The sequence below is a fragment of the Mobula hypostoma genome, chromosome 5, assembly GCF_963921235.1.
Source record: "Mobula hypostoma chromosome 5, sMobHyp1.1, whole genome shotgun sequence".
Classification (NCBI taxonomy): Eukaryota; Metazoa; Chordata; class Chondrichthyes; order Myliobatiformes; family Myliobatidae; genus Mobula; species Mobula hypostoma.
The window spans coordinates 165595914-165617608 of record NC_086101.1 but is presented as its reverse complement, the minus strand read 5'-3'; the positions used below and the strand labels follow the sequence as shown (position 1 = coordinate 165617608).

Genomic DNA, 21695 nt, shown 5'->3' with positions numbered 1-21695 from the left:
TCAGCAAGTAATTTGTAACTGCTACTTGACTTCTTGAAAATAGTGACATGTTCTTCCTGCCTAATAATTCCTCCAGAGCTTCACTTGTGACATCAGGCACTGAGACATAACAATATCAGGAACAAGACTTCAACAAAATCTAGACCCGCAGTTAATCTGTGTGTCCAACATTGCCATTAAAGATCAGAACAGTGATAAAGACATTGTTATAATACAGTTTTGCAGTCAGGCTGACATTTCGAACAGCAATCAGTTCCATGAAGAGCTGTTTTCACTGCAACTTCCTAGAGATGCTGCCTGGCCTGCTGTGTTCACCAGCAACTTTTATGTGTGTTGCTTGATGTTTATTTCTCAAATGTTTTACCAGATTTGGTTAACAGAAGTGAGTTTTCATCTTTCTTCTGATGTTTTATACTTGTCAGCAGTATCACGAATTGTATTAATATAGTAGATTGAAAAACAAGTTTCCATTTGTCTTTGTAATAATTTCTTTACCTCTTATTTTCAGTTATAGAAGTTGTCTGACCTAGCTTGGTTCAGTTTTGAAGCTTGTTACTAATTGCTATTCCTTGAGTACTGTCAGTTATAACCTATGCACAGACTTAACATTGATGCATAATAAGAATGATTGAATACAAATGTTTGTCGTAGCTTTGGTCCCATCAGTGACCTAAATAAATTGGTGGCTAGAGTAGCTGATGTAGGATATTTAGTATCTGTGCCAAATGAGCATCAACCAGCTAGCATAATTTGCAGCCAGTTGTTTCTTGTATATGTTGGAAATGAATAAGAGTAGGTGGTGTTCATGTTGTCACTGGTATTGTTAAGGAAAAGATTCTGAAAGATCTACTACTGTTCAGGATTAGATTATCTAGAAGGGGAGGTCTGCCAGAATAAAGATGCCAGTAAGTAAAATCATAGATATCCACACAAACACGAGAAAATCTGCAGATGCTGGAAATTCAAGCAAACACACACAAAATGCTGGTGGAACGCAGCAGGCCAGGCAGTATCTATAGGAAGTAGTACTTCCTACATATGCTGCCTGGCCTGCTGTGTTCCACCAGCATTTCATAGGTATGCAACTGCATTTTTTTTTCATGCCTTCATGATCACTCTAGAAACACTTAAATCAGAGAAAGAAGAAAACAAAATTCTCAAAATACAGGAAAAAATAAATTTTCATTATTTTGTAGTGGTATTGTAGAAAAGCATATGGAAGTACCCTGATGCTCATGTCAATTTTCAGTGCCCTTAAAGCTTTAATGTCCATTTTTTAGGCAAAAGCCGAAGAAGTTAGTTTGTAGTATTATGATGAGTATTCAGACAATACTGACATGATGTTATTAGTGGTGTTGGGGTGAAATTTCCAGAGAAATTTCCAATGAAATTCGTTTTCCTGTGTCCTCTATTTTCCCTTCTCGTAGCTAAGATGGTAGTGCTTCCAAATGAAGTGGCCACTCTGGCTCCAACTACTGGTGTAATCGTTCATCCTTTACATCTTTCTTATGATTTCAAGTCACTGCTTGATATTGTGCACCTTATTATTTGTTGATTTATTTGTGGTAATGTTACTTGTGTGTTTTACGTACTGTGTTGTGCACCTTGGTCCTGAGAAGTTGTTTCATGTGTACATTTGAATGATAAATCGAATTTTAACTTTTCCTCTAGTTTTTTAAATTTTCTTTTCCATTTAATTTGGAATTAACTCTTCTGATTTTCTTTCTTCAACCATCGTATCCCATTAATAACATGTAGTGTTGGGTCATTTACTCTATATTCCAAACCTCAGTTGCACTTCTGGCAAGTTGCAGTACAGTTGTACTGGAGCTGAAATGGGAAGAAAAAGTCAGAAAACAGTGCAAGCAGCAGGAAGCCTCAATCTAACAAGATTTAATCCCTTGACAAGCATTGTACTGCACCGGGTGATTCCTTATGAAGAAGCTGTCCTTCCTGTGTGGTTCAGTTGTAAACCTATTCTGTGCTAGTATGCCATTGTACCTTTTTGTCTGCAGAAATCGCATTGCATCCATCCTTCTCTTGAAGATTGTATTTTACTTTTTAAAATGGCAACTAGTGGGAAACAGAAGTCCTCACAGTTCACTTTGTAGAATTTGTATGCAGGATATTGGAAATAAATAGAAAAAAACTCGTATCTACAGTAGTTGGGTAGTGCTTTGGAGAGGGATGTTTAATTTGGGTCATTGATCTTGGAGTTTATCATGGGGAGGTGGAGTCAGAGTGATGACATGTTTTAAGGTGTAGAAGAAACGATAAAAGGTCTGTAGAGTGGAGGGCAGAGACTAAATGGTTAAATAAAAACATAGCAATAGCTGAATCATATGAAGTTGTGGTTCTCATTACGGAGTCCCCATGCTTATTAAACCCTATTGTACTGGATATTGATTTACCAAGAACTGAAGTACAATTCCTTAATCTCAATTGTGTGGGAGGATAACAATGGTGGCCAAGGTAAGCATGGTATGGGGAATTTAAAATTAATGGGCACCCAGCAGTTTGATCATCTTGCATATTTGAAAAATGTAGTTGCCCCATTGATTTGGTTTCAGAGATGCTGCTTGACCTGCTGAGTCCTTCGCTATAATTCCGGTTGTAGTCAGTAAAGCATTTATTTTGAAGAAAACAATTTTGACTCTTGAAAGATTAAATTCCCTGTTTTTAAACTTTCTCCTGCCAATGAATAGCATTTTGAGTCTTATAAATGGCATGTGCTACTTGAATTCCTATATTAAAAGTTTGGTTACATAATTAAATTGAATCACTTCAACTTAACAACATGGTCTGAGTAGAGCTTTGAGAACAAACCAGTAATCTTGCTTGAAGCATGGGTTCAAAATGTAATATGATTCTGTTCCAATAATAGTTCAGAATCTTGCTGTGTCAAAGTCCAAAGTGAACATTTGCAGTTGCTATTTATTAACAGTGCTTGAAGTTTTGTTGGGTAGCAATCTCAATCAGTAAGTCCTTGTAGTTTCTTGTATCCAGAATGATTCAGTAATATAGTTGTCATGTTCTAAATGTTTTAAAGAAAACATTTTGCAGACTGAATTAGTTGTCTGCGAACTAGTTCTACCTCCTTATTTTATCCAAAATCAATACTTCTGTCCATGTTTGTTGTACTATTCTAAGGATAAAATTGCTGTAAAAGACAGCCTCCTGTTCCTGCATGAAGTTTATTGAGAAATGGGTGTGAGCCTGGGATCTTTTTGCCAGTCATCGAGTTTGTATTTTCTGCTCATCAAATCTTCATTGAAATAATTTATTTAGGCTTTATTTACTTCATCTTGTAATTCACTATTTTAAGTAGTTCCATCAAATCTCTTAATCCTTTCTATGTTTAAAAAAAATTACAGTACCACAATTTCTCAATCTGTCCACAATTGCAATCTGTTAGCCCCGTGTTGAGGGAAATCCCATCAGCACTGCCTGAAAGCTGCTTGTTCTTCCTCATAGTATGGTAATGAGAAAAGATTAGTTTTATTTGTTGCATTTACATCAAAAGAAAGTGAAATATGTCATCTGCATCAAATCAAAGTACAAAGTTTAAAGTAAAATTTATTACTGGAGTATGTACATGTCACCACATATAGCCCTTAGACTCTCTTTCTGTGGGCAAACTTAGCAAAGCTCTAGAACTAAACAGGATCTGTAAACCATAAACATCAGGAATTGTAAGCTGTGAAAATGCGGATAATATATAACAAGCATTTAATAACAAGTGAGTCCTTAAATGGGTGTAATATCCCCTTTTGTTCAAGAGCCTGATGGTTGAAGAGTCGTAACTATTCTTGAACCTGGTGGTGAGTCCTGAGGCACCTGTACCTTGTACCTGATGGCAGTAGCAAGAGAAGAGCAGGACCTGAATGGTGAGGATCTTTGGATGCTGTTCATCAGTGGCAATGTTTCATGTAGTAATCAAATCAACAAGGATTGTGCTGGGCAAGTGTCTCTGTGCTTCCATCTCCAACATCACATGCCCACATTTCTCTAACCCTAACCGTACATCTGGAATGTGGGAGGAAACCAGAGCATCTGGAGGAAATGCACACAGTCAAAAGGACAAAATTATCCTTGAAGCTACACGTGTTTGCTGCAGATTTAACATGCCATCCTGCTTTTCTGCTCTCTCTAATTATGAAGCCCATGGTATCATATTTTATAACTTTTTAAACCAGTTCTGATACCTTTTGAGAATTTGTACATCTATTCAGTGCTTTAAGGAGCCATCTCAATTGAGGTTAAACAACAAATATTTTGACCATAAGTGAGGGAGGAATTTCCCTTTGGCCTTCAGTGCTAAATGTGTGGATGTATATTAGTCTCTGTGCTATTGAAATTTAGCTTTTGATTTCAGTTGAAACTAATAGTGCAACACAGTTACAGCTTGGGGTGTTGGAGTTCAATGCTATCACTGTCTGTAAGGAATTTGTAACTACATTACAAACCTGTGAATGTCTGGTTTTCTCACAGTCCACTGGTTTGTAGGTTAATTGGTCATTGTAAATTGTGATCAGGCTAGGATTAAATAGGTGGTTTGCTGGGAGGAGGGGCTTGTTGGGCCAGAAGGGTCCTGTTCTGCGCTGTCTAAGTAACATGGGGGCAATGACTAGTGCACTTGTAAGTGATTAGTGCTTGCCAGCCTTGTCATTAACTCTACCATGGATGGTCCCAAGTTCAGCTGCAAAAGGAGGACGACATGGGGAGAGCAAAACTATCCCATAAAAAAACCCAGCACTTGCAGAATCTCCAAAGACCTCATCCCTTGGAGAGGAAGGATCTTTGGGCTACACCTTGAAAGACTGGCCAGGGCAAAAGACTCTGGTGAGCTGCTGTTGGCGACCTCTGTCCAAGTAGGGGTGTTGGGCTGAAGAACAACAACCAACTCAATTAATCAACGGGGAATTTCTACTTGAGAAGCCCTGTTGTATTTAGTTTAACTTCTTGATTTATTCCAGAAATTAGAATACTCAAAGGCAGGCATGAATTCTCCAAGTAGTTTTTGAATCTGCACATCATTTGGTGATCTAGGTATCACTGTTCAGGCCAGTTGGAAACTAATGATCTGGATGGCTTGCTTAGTCCATTTCTGAAGGCATCGGTAAGTCCATGCCAGATTGGGTAAAAATAGCAGATTTTTGCTAATAGTAGTATGCATGGGTTACTGGACCAATTAAGATGGTATTAAATACTTAAAATTGCACGTTTGAATACTTAAAGCAGCAAGCCTGAGGATTGGATGTGTTTTAATTCTCTACAAATGATGATCAAGAAATTATTAAAGGAAATAAGAATGAGAGTATGTTGGGTGTCAACATCTAAGAATTTCCTGGGCCCAACGCATCGATGCAATCATAACGAAGGAATACCAGTGGTGTCTTACGGCCACACGACATGCATGCGACTGACACTAGTTAGAAACTGTTCAGCAACAGTTTCCTTGCCCGACTTGAAATTTGATAGGGAGAAAGTCTGACACAGTATTTCATTGGAGTAAAGGAAATTACAGTGGTATGAAAGAGGAGTTGGCCAAAGTAAATTGTAAGGATATGTTGGCAGGGATGATAACAGAGCAGCAATGGTGTGAATTTTTAGGAAAAATGAGGAAGGTGCAGGATAGATGTATTCCAAAAAAGAAATACTCAAGTGGCAAAATAGTACAACGGTGGCTGACAAGGAAAATCAAAGCTAAATGCAAAAGAGGGCAGACAACAAAGCAAAAATTAGTGGGAAGACAGGATTGGGAAGCTTTTAAAACCTAGAGAGCAATTAAAAGAATCATTCGGAGGGAGAAGATGAGAAGTGAAAGCAAGCTCACAAACAATATCAAGGTAGATAATAAAAGCTTTTTCCAAATGTTTTTTAAAAAAATAATAAAAGGGATGAAAGTGGATGTCAGACTGCTAGAAAATGAGGCCGGAGAAATAATAACAGGGGTCAAGGAGATGGTCAATGAACTAAATGAGTATTTTGCATCAGTCTTCACTATGGAAGACACTAACAATGTGCCAGATGTTGAAGGGTGTGGGGGAAGAAAAGTGAGTGCAGTTATGATTACAAGGGAGAAGGTGCTCGAAAAGCTGAAAGACCTAAGGGTACATGTTACTCGGACCAGAGGAATTGCACCCTAGGGCTCTGAAAGAGGTAGTGGTAGAGATTGTGGAGACATAGGTAATGATCTTTCAAAAATTAATTGGACTCTAGCATGGTGCCTGAGGACTGAAAAATTGCAAATGTCACTCATTCTTTAAGAAAGGTGGGAGGCAGCAGAAAGAAAATTATAGGCAGTTAACCTGACCTCAGTGGTTGTGAAGATGTTGGAGTCAGTTGTTGAGGATGAAGTTATGGAGTACTTGGTGACACAGGACAAGGTCAGCATGGTTTCTTTAGGGGAAATTCCTGTCTGATGAGCCTGTTGGAATTCTTTGAGGGAAATTACAAGTAGGATAGATGAAGGGGATTTAGTGGATGTTGTATATTTGGACTTTCAGAAGGCCTTTGACAACGTGCCATGTATGAGGCTGCTTACCAAGTTAGCTCATGGCATTACAGGAAAGTTACTGGCATGGTTAGAGCATTGGCTGTTTAGTAGGAGGCAGCGAGTGGGAATAAAAGGATCCTTTTCAGGTTGGCTGCCAGTAACTAGTGGTGTTTTGCAGGGGTCATTGTTGGGATGGTTTCTTTTTGTGGTGCATATCAGTGATTTAGATCAGGGATGGCCAACCTTTTACAATCCATGTGTCTTTTTTTTTCCATGCACAAGTTCAGATGCAATTTTACCCTCAAGGTCAACTTGCAGATTGAGTTGATAGTGAGGAAGGCAAATGCAATGTTAGCACTCATTTCAAGAAGTCTAGAATAAAAGAGCAGGGATGTGATGCTGAGGCTTTATAAGGCACTGGTGAGGCCTCACCTTGAGTATTACGTACAGTTTTGGGCTCCCCATTTAATAAGAGATGTGCTGACATTGAAGAGGGTTCAGAAGAAGTTCACAAGGATGATTCCAGGATTGAAAGCGTTATCATACGAGGAATGTTTAATAGCTCTGGTTCTGTACTTGCTGGAATTTAGAAGGATGAGAGGGGATCTCAAATCTTTTGAAAGTTGAAAGGCCTGAATGGTAGATGTGGAAAGGATGTTTCCCATGGTGGGGGAGTCTAGGACAAGAGTGCACAGCCTCAAGATTGCATCCATTTAAAACAGATGTGGAGAAATTTCTTTATCAAATAAATTTATTACCACAGGCAGCTGTGGAGGCCAGGTCGTTTGGTGTATTTGAGGCAGAGATTGATAGATTCTTAATTGGACATGGCATCAAAGATTACGGGGAGAAGGCTGGGAATTGGGGCTAAGGAGGGGGAAAAAGGATCAGCCATGATTGAATGGCAGAGCAGACTCAATGAGCCAAATGGCCTAATTCTGCTCCAGAATCTTGTGGTCTTAAGTGGCATAGTGTCCCAAATTAATGAAGGGAATCCTGGCTATTTTCTCAAATGTTTTTTTGTTTTTTAAGAGATGTCCCAAATAAGAATCTGCCCCAATTAACCGATGGCCCATTTAACTGGAATCCATTGTACTGTAACTAATATTCAAACATCTGCAATATGCATATTTGCACAGTATATTTTAACAGTGACATTTTTGATTAGTTCAGATTACTTCAAAATTATCAAATTTTAGATGGAAGACAATGATCTATTTTTTTTAGATACTGTTGTGTCTCTGTGTGTCTCCCCCCCCCCATTCTCTGTGCCACCAAATAAATACCAACTGTTTAAAACATTTTTGCTGTGTGGTGACCTTCTGTCGATTTTACAGTGCAATTTAAGTGATAATGTGCTGCAGTCAGCAACTAATAAGCAAGACAATGATTAACTGCTTGTTGGCATCCAGTGCAATTTCCCACTTTACTAACCGCACTTGTGGCCTTTAATGTAACAAAGCAGGGAGTGATGGATTGCAAAACTGAGATTAACCCTGTCTGTTCAATTTGTATCTGTCAACTGCAGCTGTCAATGATGTCATGTCCATGAGTATATTTGCATTATGACCTTCTAGAACTTTCTTCCTGATTACAAATATTTGCTTGTGTGGAAATGGTTTGTTCATTTTACTAGACTCTTGTCTTTAAGCATCAGAATCAGGTTTATTATCATCAGCATGTGTTGGGAAATTCATTTAGGAGCAGCAGTTCAATGCCATACATAATATAGAAGAAAAAAAATAAATCCATCAATTACAGTCTATGTATATTGAATAGATTAAAAATCGTGAAAAAAAAATCAAATAATATATACTTTAAGTGAGGTCGTGTCCAAGAGTTCACTGTCCAATGTCAATATCCATTTAGGAATCAGATGGGAGAGGGGAAGAAGCTGTTCCTGAATCGCTGAGTGTGTGCCTTCAGGCTTATGTACCTCGTACCTGATGGTAACAGTGAGAAAAGGGCATGCCCTGGGTGCTGGAGGTCCTTAATAATGGACACTCCCTTTTTTTTTAAAGAAGAGTTCTTTTAAAAAAGGTTAATGTCAGAATGTAAATGGTTAAATTTGCTATGGTTTTAGTTATCAGGGTAAAACTATTGTCGAATGGACTGTATAGGGCAAAAATTACTTTAAATACTGAATAATAATTACTATTGCAGGTTTATTTTCCATCTCATCAATATTTAAATGAAATTTGAGTTAAATGTGAATGTTAAATATGGAGGTTTCATGTTGCTAGGGATTGATTTCAATGGAGATACTGTCTCTAAAGAGGATAATTTGGATCTTAGCTGAGGGGTTGCGGGGGGGGGCGGGGGGTGGGTGACTGAAGGCTGGAGGGCCCGAATTTCATTTTAAGCAATAATGGATAGGTACACCTTGATCCTCATTAATTTCCAACAAAATGTGCCGCAGGAACTCTATCCAATGATGGAAAAAATTATAGTCAAGATTTTTCAATCCGTCAATAGTGAATTTTTGTTACCATTCTGTTTTTATCTCCTCTTTCTCATCTTCTCCACCCTCAGATAATCATATGACACTATTGCCCCTTGCACTGTTTTAATGTGTCCCAGGTACAAACAATGTTGTCTCCTGTTGTGTCCCAGTGTGCGATTCCCCCCAGATTGCTTATTCTTCCTGCAGGCGGGAGAGAGTATTCTACTTCATCCAGCCAAGGCAATGGCCCTATGCTCAGGGTATCTGAAGACAGCACAATTTTTACTCTTGCTGCTTTTTGCACTAACCAGGAGCCTCCTTCCTATGCATCTGGCCGAGACTGTAGCTTTGGGTGGCATTGCTCAATGCCTGGAGAGAATGAGCCCCAGCAGTCAGTGAGAGGACTGGGGGTGAACAGACATCCATTCTCCCAGCTCGTTTGAGATGGCGCTGCCGAAGATGTGTGGTTCGAAAACAAAGGAATTCAATTAAAAACCTTAATTACATTTTTTTGTAAGTCAATTGTGGTAAACCATCACCGCAAACAATGAAGATTTGAGCAAAGGCAAGGTGAATTTGTGAGCTGTGACCTGCTGGTGCGCTGCAAAATGGATGGAGTTGGAGCTGTGCTGGTTGGAGTGAATAATTCAGAGGGGAAAAGATGGAACAGAGGAGTTCCAATGCCTGTCCAGCTGGCCCGGGTGCAAGGGTGAATCGTTCTAAGCACCGAGCTGATTTGGAGAGGTCGAGAACAGCTTTCTTCGCAGTGAAACCCAGGTCTGAAACGAATCGTTGGGTGGTGTGCTCTAGGCCTGGAGCAATTCGCCACAGCAAGGCTCCAGTCCAAATATGAGGTACAGTCTGCTGTTTAGACAATCTAAATGCCATCCCAGGTAGACCAGAAGGCATGGTGTCAGGAGAGGTTGGATTTTTCTAGGTGCTGAGCCGATTTGGTGAGGTCAAGAATGCCTTCTCTGGCAGCAAAATAGAGGCACAGAACAATTCACCACACCAGAGTCAGTCCTGGTGCAAGGTTCGAACAATTTAAACGCAGGCCCATAGAGTCTGGCAGTCCCTCTCTCCGTGAAGCTGAGGCTGTGAGACTGCTCCCCACTACTATACTTCATGTCTGCAAACTTTCTGGTGATTAGCCCTGCTAACATGATGAACTGAATACAGAGGCTTTGGGCCTATTCTGGGCTGCTATGGGGATTTGGATCTGAGGACTCAATTTGGTTTGGAATGCTGCCATTGTTGCTCCTGTTTGCATGATTTGTTTTTTCTTTGTGGGTTGGTCTTTTTTAATTGGGTTCTTTCATGTTCCTTGCTTTACGACTACCTATAAGCAAACAAATCTCGAGATTGTATAACTTATCTATTCTTCGATAATAAATGCACTTTAAAACTTTGAATCAGGGCAGAAAGGAAGAGGGAATAGAGTAACCAGGAAGAGGAATAAAAGGAGACAGCAAAAAGCGCTAGGGTCTGCTGGGATGCAGTTGAGGAAAAGGGCAGATGTATACAGAGGAGCAGAAGATATGTCTGCAGGTGTAGATAATTTGTTTTAGTGAGCAGATGGTCAGAGCGCATTGTCATCTACTCAGGAACAGTGGAAAAAACTTTCATAATGTTCATATTCATACAGATGAATTCATTACAACACTGCATCGAGGTTGTAAGAAGGTAAGACAATAACAGTGCAGAATGAAGTGTAACAGCTACAGGGGAAAGTTCAGTGCAGGTAACGAGGTAGATACAGACAGCAGAATAGAAGCTGCCCACAGGCCTGGTAGTATGTGCTTTCAGGCTTTTTATCTTTTGCCTGCAGTGAGGTTGGGGGGGGGCGTGTTTCGATTATTCTGGCTGCTTTACTGAGGCATTGAGGGGGGTGACAGTCTATGGATCTCTGTCTGTGCATTTGTGCACTTGTTGTGGGCAGGGTTCCTTAGGGTGTGTGTTCTAAAATATGCAACACCTTCAGGCAAAATCTTTGTTCTGTTAAGACTGCAATACGTATTTCAAAGAAGATTGGATGGGAGGGATATGGAGGCTGTGGCCCAGGTGTTGATGGGACTAGATAGAATAAGTTTGGCATGGACCAGATGGGGCAAAGGGCCTGTTTCTGTACTGTGGTGCTCCATGATACTGTTGTAGCTGTTGTACAATAGCTATCCCATGTTAAATGGGATCACACACAGGTAGCTGGCACTCTTCAGTGGCAGAAAGTCCCTTTCCATCCCAAGGGAGAAAGGAGTATTTTCTCTAAGTTACTACTCTAAGTTAATATTTTACTTGTAGAGCTTCAATAATCTGGACGAGCTGCTTAAAGCTATTCAGTAGTAATGTTTGATTTATCAAATAACTTCATGAGACTAAACTGAAGAAATCATGCTTACTGAGTTTGCTAGTGCAGAAAGGAGAGGCTTAATGTAGCTTTACTGAAGTGGTGGGAACTTTGAAGTAAGCAAATGATGGGAAAGAAATTCTATAAATAGTCCATTTGGAAGAGGGGAAGTAAACTGAGGTCAGTCTTTATATATTAAAAAAAAATTGCTTTAGGATGTTCTTCAAAGCACACAATTAAAGATTAGTGTGAAAAGTATTTTAAATGCATTGGGTTTGTAAATAACAACCTACTTCCTTCCACTGGAGCTTCCAGGATCTTTCATTGTAGTAATTAGGATTACAGCTGAGTTCCAGTCAACTGTAGCAATTTTGCAGGATTGAAAGAAAGCCTTGCTTTAGCATTTGCTTTAAGCTGTAGTTTTCTGCAGTGAACTGAATGGGCAATTTGACATCTTTACCAGGTTTTGAAACTGCATTGCTAAGCAATTGTAAATATTAAAGGCTTTCATGATTTGCTTTTAATATTCTGAAAGTGGAATAGCCAAAATCATTGGTATCCTAAAATGACTTCCGATAAATGGACTATCAGTTTAAAACTGTCATTCTATTGGCTCCATTGGAGATTTAAAATACTTTCTTTTGTATTAATGTGCAGAATCATTGTATTACTGGCATACCAGCATTTATTGCTGGCACGTAATTGTCCTTGAATTTGATAAGTTATCACTCTTCATGTGATAAATGTACTTGTTCAAAGGGAAGCCTCGGGAACTTGGTAAATGCTTTGGAGTAAAGGGTTCAAGATTCCCAGTCTCTGGCCTGTTCTTGTATCTGCAGTATGTGTTGCTGGCCCTGTTAAGTTTCTGTTCGTTTATGATTTCAAAGGTGTTGATGCTAGTGATGGATTCTACATCAGTAAGACAATGCTCACTTTACACCTATGACTGTGTGGCTAAGTACAGGTTTACTGATGACACCACTGTAGTAGGCTGTATCAAAGAGGGCGATGAATCCACATACAGGTGTGAGATTGAAAACTTGGCTGAGTGGTATAATAACAACAGCTTCTCACTCAATGTCAATAAGACCCAGGTAGACTTGTAGACTTAAGGTGAGGGAAGAGGGAAACCAGAGGTCCATGAGTCAGTACTCATTGGAAGGTCAGAGGTGGAGAGGGTCAGTAACTTTAAATCCCTGGGTGTCACTATATCAGAAGACCTGTCCTGGATGGTTCACATAACTACTATTGAGAGGAAAGCACAACAGTTCCTCTACTTGGGAATCTGCTGAGGTTTGGCATGTCATCGATAACCTTGGCAAACTTCTGTAGATGTGCGGTGGACAGTGTGCTGACTGTCTGCTTGGTAGAGGAACACCATTGCCCTTGAGTGGAAAATCTTACAAAAGGTAGTGAATTCAGCTCAGTACATCATGGGTAAAACCCTCCTAACCATTGAGTGCATCTACATGAAATGTTGCTGTTGAACAGCATCAATCAGCAAAGATTCTCATCACTCAGGCAATGGCCTTTCATCACTGCTGCCTCTGGACTCAGACCACCAGGTTCAGGAACAGTTACCATCTCTCTTGAACAAAAGGGGATAGCTACACTCATTTAATGATGCTTATTATATTGTTATTTAATGCTCATTATTTATTGCTATTTATTTATATTTACACTGTTTACAGTTAGTGTTTAGATTTGCTAAGTATGCCTGCAGAAAAAAGAATCTGGTGACGTGTATTTATTCTGATAAATTTTACCTGAACTTTGAAGTCCAAGGATTGGTGATTGGGGTGGGGGAGGGGGTGTATTTAAACACCCATGAGTGGTTGTTTGCATGATATGGATGTAGTTGAGGTTTATTGCATGCCACTTAACTGCCCAAGCCTGATGTTATGGATGTTTTCACTACATGATAGGTTATAAATTGAACTGAGCACTATGTACTCTTTATTGAAAATCCTCATTTGAACTTTGAATATTGATGCATGATATTTAATGTTTGTAGACTGTGATCAAGTAACTTACTGTCGCACCTGACAGGAAAGACCAGTCTCTGCATCAAAACTTGTTTTCTTATTTTGGAAATCCCGCAGTCAGAAAGTCCCAATGAACAGTTGTACAGTATTTTCCATTACACAGCGCTTAATGTACCACTAAACTATTAGTTTAATTAGAAAGTTTTATTTGTTTGCACAATAACTTTTCCTATCAAATGATTACACACTCTGCAGTTAATACTAATCAAAACCAATCATCATTAAAAATGAAATGATGTAAATAGAGGTTTATATTTTTTTAACTGCTGCTGTAGAAATATGGAAAACAGCCCTTGCAGAGAAACTCTGCACTGATGAGTCCAGGCTGGGCAACATTTATAAAGCAAAATAAACCCAGGATAGATTGCTAGCAACCTCAGTTCTTTGTATTTTAGTATTAATATTACTTTCTAAATAAATGTTCTGTGGCTTTAGGTATTAACACCTGGTTTACTAAGTAACTTCTGTGATGAGCATTAATTGCATAAGTTGATGTGAATTGAAACCTGATTACTGAGGCAAGCTGACAACAGCTCATTTTAAAACTTGATATGAAATTAGCCAGTGGTATCCCATCAATTGTGTTCTATCCCTAAAACGTATAGCTGAATATAATAAACTAAATCTGTTTTTGTTAGATGTCGAAAATGTTGAATTATTTTGTTAGAAAATGTTGACTTATATCCTATGTATTTTTTTTGATGAATCTTCCTTGACCTGTGTCCCGTTTTTCTGCATACCATCCTACTCAAACCACCATATTCCACCCCCCCCCCCCGCCCTCACGGCACAACTTCTCCTGACTCACCACTGGATTCACATACTTTGTTTATATCTATCCAATTGCAGCCAGATAAATTAGTAGCTTCTGGTCTCCTCTAAACTTCTATCTTGACCCCACAGATTTTTCCATCTATTTTTCCTCTCAATCACATCCAGCTCTAACTTGTAGCCTCTCCATCACCTTTAGATCATATTACTTGTCTGAACAAAACCTTTCTGCAAGAAAAGATTAGAATGACTAAATCAATTCTTAAACCAAGGTGTTTCATAAAGGATTTTGGTTTCTTCCCACATTCCAAAGATTATTATTTACTTTAAGAGAGACAGCGCAGAACATGCGCTTTAAGCTGCACTACCCAGCAACTCCTGATTTATTCCTAACCTAATCAAGGGACAATTTACAATTACCAATTAACCTACTTGTACATCTTTAGACTCCCGGATGAACCTGGAGAAAACCCACTTGCTTCATGGGGGAGAACGTTACAACTCCTTACGGAGGATGCCACGAGTGAAATCTGAACTCCGACACCCTGAGTTTTAATAGTGTTGTGCTAACTGCTACATCAACATGGCAGGTTATTGACCATGCTATGTTCATTCCAGAAGCTTGGCGATACTTGCAGGCTGTGCCCCAGCATAACCCTAAGCCTGGTGTTGTCACAAATAATACACTTCACGATGTTTTGATATACATGTTGCAAAACTCATTTAATCATTATTAGGATGTACTCTTGCAACTGCTGGAGATTTAATGTGATGTTCCGATTTAGTTGTTGAATGGACTGTGATTTAGAGTTTCAATGAAAACTGAAGTGAATGAAGCAACTTGTCCTTCTACTTTTCAGGGAACAGCCCATTTTCAGCACACGAGCCCATGTCTTCCAGATTGATCCCACTACAAAGAAGAACTGGGTTCCCACCAGCAAACATGCTGTGACTGTGTCCTACTTCTATGATAGTACAAGAAATGTCTATAGAATAATCAGCCTTGATGGGTCAAAGGTGAGATGTGCTTAAAAGTACAATTTCTAATGCTACATGAATTAGTTCCTCTAACTGCAGGCCACAAGTGCAAAAGAGTACTGATTGATAAAGGGACTAAAGATTTTTTTTATCCTCTAGTTTAAGACCTTGAATTCATCCTGGTCACTTTCTCCTGATGCTTTAGTCTCTTATCTCTTGAAGTAGGGCCCAGTCATGGAGTTACTATGGCTTAGCAGGGTATCATTTATATCAGAAGGACATCATTATGCTCACAGTTAACTTTATAGAAATAAGGGCTGGAGCCCCTGCCAGTCAAACCTGTACATGAGGTGACTGCCTCAGTGTAAAGATGTTGTCTGCTTGATTACTAATCCAAATACTTTTTTCCAATCTTGTTTTGAAAAGTGAAGGTGTCAGATTTTTGGATTTTGGTTTGAAGGGTTTTCTTTTCATTTTTCCATTGACACTACAACTTTTTTGGCCTCTCCATGAAGAAAACTTAAGTTTGATTACTGTTCCTCAGATTATTTTAGTTCACATCTGTCACCGTAGGCATATGAATTAGCATTGTCTGATTAGCTTCCTTCAAGTCTCTGTTTATGTCTGGAATTTCTTTGCATGCTGTCTGTGTTTGCTGTAACAGTTAGCATTGTCTGTTGAGCTTCGCTGTTTATGTCTGGAGTTCCCTTGCATGCTGTCTCAGTTTCTTGAGATTCTTACTTGGAGCCACATGGCAATTTTATGTCAAATTTTTAATGGTTTGATTAATTTTTGTTTTAATTTGAGCTAACTCCTAAATTAATTGCTTGACCTGTCTTCCCCCATAAAAGTGATAACCTTGGGGATAGGTTTCATTTCCCACACAATGTAGTTTTCTTTGGCTTTGGAGTAGGAGCGTTTCATGTAATACACAAGTATTTTAAGATTGTTTTTCAGCATTGACTTAGTTTACCCATATGCAATATTGGGCAATGTTTCCACCTACCCAGTCCGATCAAATCCGAAGATAACTCCTCTGCTCTTTACCTTGCATATTAAGTATGTTGCATTCTTTGGGGGAGTCTAGGACCAGAGGACACAGCCTCAGAATAAAGTGTCCCTTTAGAACAGAAATGAGAAATTTCTTCATTCAGTGGGTGGTGAACCTGTGGAATTCACTGCCAGGGAAGGCTGTGGAGGTCAAGTCTTTGGGTATATGTAAAGCGGAGGTTGATAGTTGGGTGTCAAAGGCTATGGGGAGAAGGCAGGAAAATGGGGTTGTGAGGGATAATAGCCATGATTGAATGGTGGAGCAGACTGAATAGGCCAAATGGCCTAATTCTGCTCCTGTGTCTTAGGGTTTTATGGTGTCTTGTGAGTATTGTTTCACTTCCTATAAAACATGAACAGTGACTTTCTCTGCTCAGTGCACTTTGTACTTGTAAACAACCTGCTTTCAGTTGCAAAGCTGCTTGTAAATCTGTGTTAATATACAGATATTGAAAATATAACGAATATGTTGAGAACAATTACTGGACTTAGTACTTAAAAAGGATTTTTTTTTTTGTAATATAGTAGGTACAGAAATAGGCTGTGTTGCCCCTTGAGCTTTCATTCAGAGTTCAGCAGATCAAATAAGTGTGTAAAGGTCAGAAGTATCACATGTTCTCTGAAATACCCTGTCAATATTTAAAAACAGCTCTTCCAGACTAACTGATTCCTTACTAGTTTAATAATTGATCAGTACCTTTTATAAAACTGTTAAATATTTTTGATTAAAAATTATTGGATCTTGCCACCTGCTCAATAACGATAAATGGAAAATAGTTTAACACCACCATTGCTGAAACAGTCATCCAGGAGAATATTTTATGCTGTCTGGCATCTTTCAATACCAATTCTGAGTGACAGCTGAATTCCAATAAAATAGCACAATTGAGTCCTTAATGGTAGAGTAGGGAATTTTCTTGTTTATTTCATGTAATTTCTGTTAATACCCCAACATACTTTAAATACAGCTTTAAGGCATTATATAGTATTAACCAGGTACGCTTAAACGGAACACAGGAACTAGGGTGTCTGAGCAGGAATGCAGTGAAACAAGCATTGCTTGGTGAGCAATGTACTGAACTATCAAACTTCTAAGTGGTCAAATAGCATATTGAGTGTTTTTTATTCTTTTGCATCATTAGTTATTTGAATTTCATGATCAGTATGTGCAAGTTTGGGGAAAGTAAAGCCACTGATCTATTTTTTAAAAATATCCATTAAAAATCCTTTTCCCAATAGTTTGATTTTACAAATTACCTTTTTTCTCTTTCAGGCAATAATCAACAGCACAATTACTCCAAACATGACATTTACAAAAACATCTCAGAAATTTGGTCAGTGGCCAGACAGCCGTGCAAACACAGTATATGGGCTAGGTTTTTCCTCGGAGCATCATCTGACAAAAGTGCGTAAAATCATGTAGCGTGATATTTTTGTTGTTGTTTGTATATTGCTTGCGCTTGTACTAATTTGGGGAAAATGGCAGGATAAATATTTTGATTCATTCACTTGTAATTATGTTCAAATTGCATTTAAGATCTGTTTTAAGCCTCATTTTCATCAGGAAACTCACTTAACATCTTCAAGACCAAAAATGCTTAGTGGTTCTATATTAATAAATAGAAATTTATTTGGATTGTTTAGCAGGTTTTCTTTTATTTGTGCAATAAATGAATGTTTAGAGCCTAAATGTCCACAAGCCTCTTCGTTAGTGGTAAGGGTTCATGGCATTTAAAAAAAGGGTTGGGAACCCCTGGTTTAGTTTGTGCTACGCAAAATGTTGAATTGCATATTGTGATTTAGCAGTATGCTGAACTTTAACTTCATGACCCCACAAACTTGGCGGAAAGTTAATTGATAGACAGACATGGCAATGTGTCATGTCAATAATCTTCTGCATCACTTTGACAAGACGTTGCCAGTTCTTCACTTAATCCATACCTTTTAAAAATAATTGATAGTACTGCAGGAGAATTAAAGATGTTTTCCATGCAAAGTGTGGGAGGGTTCTCAAGCTAGTTCTCTGTATGACTCAGAAATCCCCATACATTTAAAATTTGGTGGATGTTTACTTGACAAGCAATAACCTGAAGGTGTATGACTGAGTGTTAGCGGTACTTTTTTGACTGAGATGTATCCAGTTAGATGAATGTCCTCTTGTCATAAATTTATGATTTAGTGTGAAAAGTGGTCTCACTTGGATATGATTTTTGTAATGCTTTGAGGCAGAGGCAGCTGGAGATTTTAAGTTGGGTGTAGGTTAGAGGGAATTTCCACTCAGTAAAGAATTGAAAGCAAAAAATATTTAATTGTATCCAGATTTCTGTGGACTTGTGTCACTGAGACAATGGAGAAATGTTTAAAAATAGACACACCTGTATTTCTGTGGCATCTTGCCTGCATCAGCTAAGTACATTTTATCTGGTGGTAGTACTGTTGGCAGACCAAAAGACAATGTAATAGAGAAAGCTTTATGAACCAGCTTTGAAAAATAAAGGTGTGATGATATCTGGTGTTAATCTGAGACTGAGACCTAGTTTCTTCAAACTCATGAGCAAATTAAAACTGTTGCATATAGAGGGTAAAATAACTTTGCACAAAATGTTTCAGCTAGTACTATTTTTTTTAAGTTCTCACACAGCTGATTTAAATGTCAGGGGACAAAGTGTATTGCTTAGGTATAGCTACTCTAAATTTACTTTAATCACAAATCTGTAGTCGATTTGTTTCCTTTTGTGGTCTTTCTATCTTTATCAGCAGATTATTATTTTTTAAAACAAAGTCTTTTCAAAATAGTTTGCAGAGAAGTTCCAGGAATTCAAAGATGCAGCTCGAATAGCAAAAGAGAAAATGCAAGAGAAAATGGAATTAACCAGTACACCTTCTCAGGTGAGCACCACCAGTTGTTATGTTGCCATGAATATTAAATGAGAGCCATGAGGTGTACTTTAAAGTACAACAATGTAGGTGGTATTAGATATTGTTGTACCATTTGTTGTTAGGTCAGACCAGAAATCCTTGAGAAAACTGAGTAATTGGAACAAATTGAGGGTATTGGTAAACAACAGGAATTCTGCAGATGCTGGAAATTCAAGCAACACACATCAAAGCTGCTGGTGAATGCAGCAGGCCAGGCAGCATCTCTAGGAAGAGGTACAGTCGACGTTTCGGGCCGAGACCCTTCGTCAGGACTAACTGAAGGAAGAGTTAGAAAGAGATTTGAAAGTGGGAGGGTATTGGTAAATTGGTTTATGATTGTCACATGTACTGAGGTATGGTGAAAAACTGTTCTGGACGGTAGTACAAGGGAAAAGCAAAAACAATGTATAATAGTGTTACAGTTCTAGACTGTTGACCTCACATTCTACCCCATCATGGCAGAGACTAAGGTGCACAGCTGTGATGAAGTAGATTGTGATCGAGAGTTCATTTTGTCGTACCTAGGCTCTGTTCAAGAGTTAGAAAAGTGGGATATTGATTTCTCTAACTTCCAACAATTCCTCCCCTTCCCCCTTTTTTCTTTTTCCATTCTCTGTTCTGGCTCCCCTCTCATCCTTTCTCCTGTTCATCACCTCCCTATGGTGCACCTCCTCCTTTTATTTCTGGTCCATTGCCCTCCACTATCGGATTCCTCCTTCAACCCTTTTATCTCTTCCACCTATCTTTCTTTATTATCGATTCCCCACCTCCCCTCCCCTCACTTGGTTTATATATCACCTACTTGTGCTTCTTCCCCTCACCAAACTTATTCTGAATTCTGTCCCCTTTTTTCCAGTCCCGATGAAGGGTTTCAACCTGAAAAATCTATGGTTTTCAATAGACGCTGTCTGGCCTCCTGAGTTCCTCCATCATTTTGTGTTTGTTGCTCTGGATTTCCAGCATCTGTAGAATTGCTTGTATCTTAAGCTTTAAGAAATATTAAATTGTAAAATTTGTCAATGTGCACTTTCATTATCAAAATGAGGCTAATTTGCTTCAAAACAAAAGCAGATATGTTTTTTAAAGAAAGGTTTTATTTTCCCCAGTTGAATTGTATCCTGTTGTAATTCCATTAGACTGGAATTCTCACCCTTGAAGTCTTATTGATATAAAGTGACCCATTGTGACCAGTGTCAGGCACACTTGGGCTACGTCCACACTAGACCGGATAAATCCGTAACCGAAGCTTTTTCTCTTCGTTTTCACCCTCCGTCCACACTGAAACGGCATTTTCCTCCCCCAAAAACGGAGATTTTCAGAAACGCTTTCCAAAGTGAATAAATCTGAAAACTCCTAATATTCAACGTAGTGTGTACGGGGTATGCGGCTAATTTTAAAACCGCTGTCATGACGTGCTGGAACAAATGGTGGCCGCAGCGCGGCATTTCATTGTTTTCTTGAACACAACCTTCAACACCACAAAAATATCTGGTAATAGATGTGTAACAGCCTAATGTAACATTGTATGGAAATACAAGATAACATTAATGCATACATGTTTTATACATTTAACAAGGTGCTTTATTAATGTACTGATTGTGCAAACATTCAATAGATGCAATTGTCACTTTTGCCCAGTAACTTGTTTTATTGCACATGTTAAATACAGCAAAGTAATACAGAAAGACATGGCAAAAGTAAAGGCAAACAAATGAGGTAACAGCAAATTTCACTTTTGCCCAGTAGTCATAGTCATACTTTATTGATCCTGAGGGAAATTGGTTTTCGTTACAGTTGCACCATAATTAATTAAATGGTAATAAAACCATAAATAATTAAATAGTAATATGTAAGTTATGCCAGGAAATAAGTCCAGGACCAGCCTATTGGCTCAGGGTGTCTGACCCTCCAAGGGAGGAGTTGTAAAGTTTGATGGCCACAGGCAGGAATGACTTCCTATGACGCTCTGTGTCGCATCTCGGTGGAATGAGTCTCTGGCTGAATGTACTCCTGTGCCCAACCAGTCCATTATGTAGTGGATGGGAGATATTGTCCAAGATGGCATGCAACTCGGACAGCATCCTCTTTTCAGACACCACCATCAGAGAGTCCAGTTCCATCCCCGCAACATCACTGGCCTCAGGAATGAGATTGTTGATTCTGTTGGTGTCTGCTACCATATTGCCATAACAAGCTATAGTAACAAGTCATATTGCATTTAGTCGTAGCTGTCATCCCTTTCATCGGTGAAGAGACTACGGCTGTAGGAAATGTTTCTGGACAAACACACACTAAGTCTTTTGTTTGGCAATTTCCTTTTAAGTTTTTCTAGTCTGTAACTGGACAAACGTGCACCAAGTACCGTTTCCTCTTCGCTTGTTTTCTGTGTGTCCTGCGCATGCCCAGTAGGAGGAGATTCGCCCAAATATCCGTTCTAATGTGGACGGAGCTACTTTTAAAAACGCTTAGTGTGGACGCCTGTCGTTTTTACACGAAACCGGCGCTTTCAAAATTATCCGGTCTAGTGTGGACGTAGCCTTAATCACCTGGAATGTAATTTAGAGTTTGAATTCTATTTTTTTTAAATTTTGCATGAAACAGCTGATGCAGATGCCAAGACAATAAAGGGGAAAAGAGCTGAAATGT

The 21695-nt window shown here is 38.9% G+C and overlaps 1 protein-coding gene across 7 annotated transcripts in view; it reads left to right on the top strand.

The window, feature by feature from the left end:
- LOC134347141 (homer protein homolog 1-like) overlaps nucleotides 1–21695 on the top strand; it is a 102921-nt gene that overhangs the window by 11991 nt on the left and 69235 nt on the right. For 2 of the 7 annotated variants that reach the window (XM_063049328.1, XM_063049324.1), the window contains exons 2-4: nucleotides 14963–15119; nucleotides 17404–17535; nucleotides 18927–19019. In XM_063049328.1, coding sequence (XP_062905398.1) covers nucleotides 17434–17535; nucleotides 18927–19019 — 195 coding nt within the window. In that variant the 5' untranslated portion in view covers nucleotides 14963–15119; nucleotides 17404–17433. Of the gene's footprint in view, nucleotides 1–3779; nucleotides 3888–10058; nucleotides 10626–14962; nucleotides 15120–17403; nucleotides 17536–18926; nucleotides 19020–21695 lie in introns of those variants that run through there. The other 5 variants (XM_063049327.1, XM_063049329.1, XM_063049325.1 and 2 more) reach the window with 5 other exon arrangements.